General features: G+C 38.9%; 1 protein-coding gene across 1 annotated transcript; it reads right to left on the reverse strand.

The window, feature by feature from the left end:
* Nucleotides 1-504: 504 nt before the first annotated feature.
* Nucleotides 505-2,872, reverse strand: LOC100274164 (uncharacterized). The gene is made up of 5 exons (NM_001148539.1): nucleotides 2,814-2,872; nucleotides 2,636-2,718; nucleotides 1,929-2,111; nucleotides 1,273-1,609; nucleotides 505-1,131 (listed from the first exon to the last, which is right to left on the reverse strand). Exons 3-5 carry the CDS (start codon nucleotides 2,016-2,018, stop codon nucleotides 920-922), a joined length of 639 nt encoding a protein of 212 aa, NP_001142011.1. The 5' UTR covers nucleotides 2,019-2,111; nucleotides 2,636-2,718; nucleotides 2,814-2,872; the 3' UTR covers nucleotides 505-919.
* Nucleotides 2,873-3,785: the final 913 nt, after the last annotated feature.

The raw sequence follows: 3,785 nt of genomic DNA on the forward strand, positions 1-3,785 counted from the left end.
GTTTGCTGTTGTGACGGTGCTTATCAAATTCACAGAGATGGTAGGATCCAGTATAGACGCTTATACTGTTTTTTTACGCAAGGGCGTGCAGAGGTGAGAATTGCCTGCGTTATACCATGTCTCAGGTTTTTCGCATTGGTCCCACATGAGGATCCAGTATAAACAGCTCAAACCAATAGAGGTTGTGTGTGTGCGTGTAGCAGAATCCTTTTCAGGGCATAGTAATTATGATCTCAAACCAGCAGAGGTTGTATTTTGCGAGCTTTGGCCAAATCTGGCTTAACCGGAAGGGCTACAAACCAAACCCAGTAACCATGCAGCTACCAAAAAAGAAATTAACATACCACACAAAAGAACAGTAATCCTAAACCAACGTCGCTCATTTCTTACTCGGTTATGGGCCTATGGCTAGCAGCAAGATTAGGTCAAGGATAATAACAGAAATACTCAAACATGTCACATACTGGAAATTCCTAAAACATTATTTACAACAAAATAATCCATGTGAATTTTTTTTTAAAAAACAATTGAATAAATCAATGTCTGATGTACAAGATCTGATGATGGTACAAACGCTACAGCTACGCTGCGACGAAAAATACACAATGCGACAGTTTTCAAGAATGTGAATTGAACAAAGATACAACAAGAGCCACCACCGGCGGCAACGCAATGGTGAGAGGCCGGAGGAAACAATGTAATGATCAATTGTGACACATATGTACCGACTTTTTCCTGAACGTGGTGAGAGCACACAACGAGGTCGCTTTGTCAGAAAGGTTTACTGTGCTTGCTGTTGTCTCTCTTGAGCTGTACTTTCAACTTTTTGCCGCCTAATTGGTATCCATTCATCACACTGATGGCTGCCTGTGCAGAGGCTGGAGAGTCGTAGCTTACGAAACCTATACAGGAAAATAAGTTAGCAAACAATGTCTGTAAGGTAATGATGTCCTGTCACTGGAATTGAAACTGGGAAGAATCGGTTACCAAAGCATTTACTAACACCAGTTGCCTTGTCTACGAAAACTTTGGCGCTCAGTACCCTACCGAAACTATGGAATGCACTGGCAAGATCATGGTCACCGAATTCTTGCGGGATGTGGTATATGAACAAATTGGCTCCAGGAGGACCTGTACACACGACAGTCGTTTTTAAGAGAAATCTTTGAACATAATACCTCTAAATACAAACTTGAAACTTCTTGTTAGAATAAAAAAACTAACTTAAAAGTTAATAAACAACTAATTTCGTGAGTATAGAAGAAAGCAAACCCTCTATCTGGGGGCCAGGATTGCTGCTGGGACTCGAAGACGGCGAATTAGCACTTGAGTTTTGAACTTTGGTTGAACTGTGAGAACTTGAAAAGGGGCGATGATTAATAGGACCACCAGGATACACTCCAGGATACTGCAAACCAGGCAAAGGCGAATAGGGGCTTCCCAACTGCGCGGAATTAAATGATCTAGGAACTGGATTAGGCGAAACTTCAGAATTAGCTCCATGGATCGAGCTTCCTTGATTAACAGGCTGAACCATATTCTGGAAGGCAGCTTGATTTTGCACAGGAGATAGAGGAGGGTATTGCATAAGCCCGTAGGTTCCTTGTGGCTGCATAGAGTAATGCAAGTACAGTTATTACCCGGAATGCAAAACAAATTAAATCCAACTAATCAAGTTTGTCAGTGTACCACTCTACAGCATTGTCGTGCTGCACATAGTTTACTGATCAATGCATACTTTATAAAATCCAAGTAATCAAGTTTGTATAGCATTCCTTGTGAATTTTTTGGTTAAAACTGCTAGCACATTTCTGCCAAGCATGAGCATGACACTACTGCATGAAAGGTTATCACAGAGCTGTCTCAGGTTGTTTGCTCTATCATGGGCCAACACCTAACCTAACCTCATTTTTTATGCCATAATATACCTGGTAGCCAAATCCATTGTACTGCGGCACATAACCCATCTGTAAACCTCCAAACACTGAATTCTGCTGCATAGCATTTGCATTCAACATGTTAGAAGACTGGAATTGAGCTTTTTGTGCTTTTCGAGCCTGCCTTTCCTTTTCAGTGTCAGCCCATTTGACAACCAAGGGAACACTTGAACCCTAACAAAAATGACCAGGGCATGTTAGATTTGTGTAACTGGTCATGAAATTTCAGAACTGAAGTGATCAATATCATACAAGACCAAGGTATCAATGATATATTACATACATTGATATCATCAAATATAAGACAAAATGTCATAAAGGAAATATCTTTTATTTAAGAAATAATGGCAAGCAGCTACTCTCAAAACTGGAGTCTTGTGTTTAAATGATTTTACTTCACAAGAATCTATCAGATTATGTTGAATTAATGAAAGCAGAGAATTCCAGAATTTCTTGCTACAATGTTGTGGAAAATAGCTCAGGACCATTACAAATGATATGTAAATTGAAAGTACCATCCAATGTGTGGATGATCATGTTTTGTTTGAAACTTTTGAAATGCAATGATATTGAGTTCATAAATCACTGAGCTACATAATCCTGTTAAGAGTAGTAGGGGTATGTGATATGTTTTCATGGAAGTCAAATAATATCATCATTAAGAAAAAAAATCTTTTGAATCCTTTATTTCTACTAACCTCTATTTTGTGTGTTCCATTTAGAGCTTCTATAGCAGCCACAGCTTGCTCTTTTGTTTCATATTTTAGAAAGGCACAACCAGCTGCAACATCCACAGTTGATAAGCAAGTTAGAAAGAGGAAGCTAAAAGTGACTACGGTGATGCTCCATTCCTAATCTGAACCAACATGATTTTACCTTTGCTCGTTTGCTGAGAGCCTCTCAGAATCTGTAAATCCTTTATATTTCCATATTTTGAAAATAAATCCGTCATTTCAGCATGTGTTACATTTTTGGGGAGCATTCCAACGAAGAGCTTGTGCTCTGGAAGTAACAGTATAACACATATCAGTGAAAATTCTAAAAACCAAGCCAAAATCAACCTGCTAATACATTACAAATGATGATACAATTTTGAGAAGCCTCATACCCAATCTTTCCAACTCCCCATCGGCATATTTTACTTGCAATGGACTTGAGGCCTAATTTAAAACAGAGAAAAAATAGGAAGGAGAAAAATGTTAGCTAGTCTCAGAGAAATAGACATTTGAAAAAAAATGGAGTGTTTTAGGAACATAAAAAACATTTTTTTGAGGATGGGTTGCGGCAGTTCATGGAGGCTGCTTGAAACAATATCTAAAACATTTCAGATTTTACCCATCATCAGAAACTATCGTCTCATATGTCACTGACAAGGCAAGATTCCTTTCAGTTCATCCACATTTCAAGAAATGGGCTTCTATCATAGACTCCCTCATGTATTCCACGGTTTAGGTCCGAAAGCTAATTCATGTATGAACAAACATCTGCTAGTACTAGCCAGGTACAACGATATATGGGAATGATAGGATTCAGTCCAGGATTCTAAGACAATCATGTATGTACTAAATTAGTTTGAAGATAGCTTTGAATGCAGAAAATGCCAGCTTTTCAACTTATCAAGCAACATTGCAAATGGTGCTACAATTTCTGACCTCTAAGAAGAAACTTACAGATTAATCAGTTACTGCTTAATACTTACTACACTTTACTGAAGATTCCAGGAAAAATACAAACAGGGTTACATACCCCAGGTAGTGTGCGCTTGTTGTGGTATGTAGTCACAGCCTTATCAGCCTCCTCCCTTGATGGGCAGATCACGAAGCAGCAGCCTGCAAAGGTCCAATAGAA

Source organism: Zea mays, chromosome 6 (genome assembly GCF_902167145.1).
Source record: "Zea mays cultivar B73 chromosome 6, Zm-B73-REFERENCE-NAM-5.0, whole genome shotgun sequence".
In the NCBI taxonomy this organism is placed as follows: domain Eukaryota; kingdom Viridiplantae; phylum Streptophyta; class Magnoliopsida; order Poales; family Poaceae; genus Zea; species Zea mays.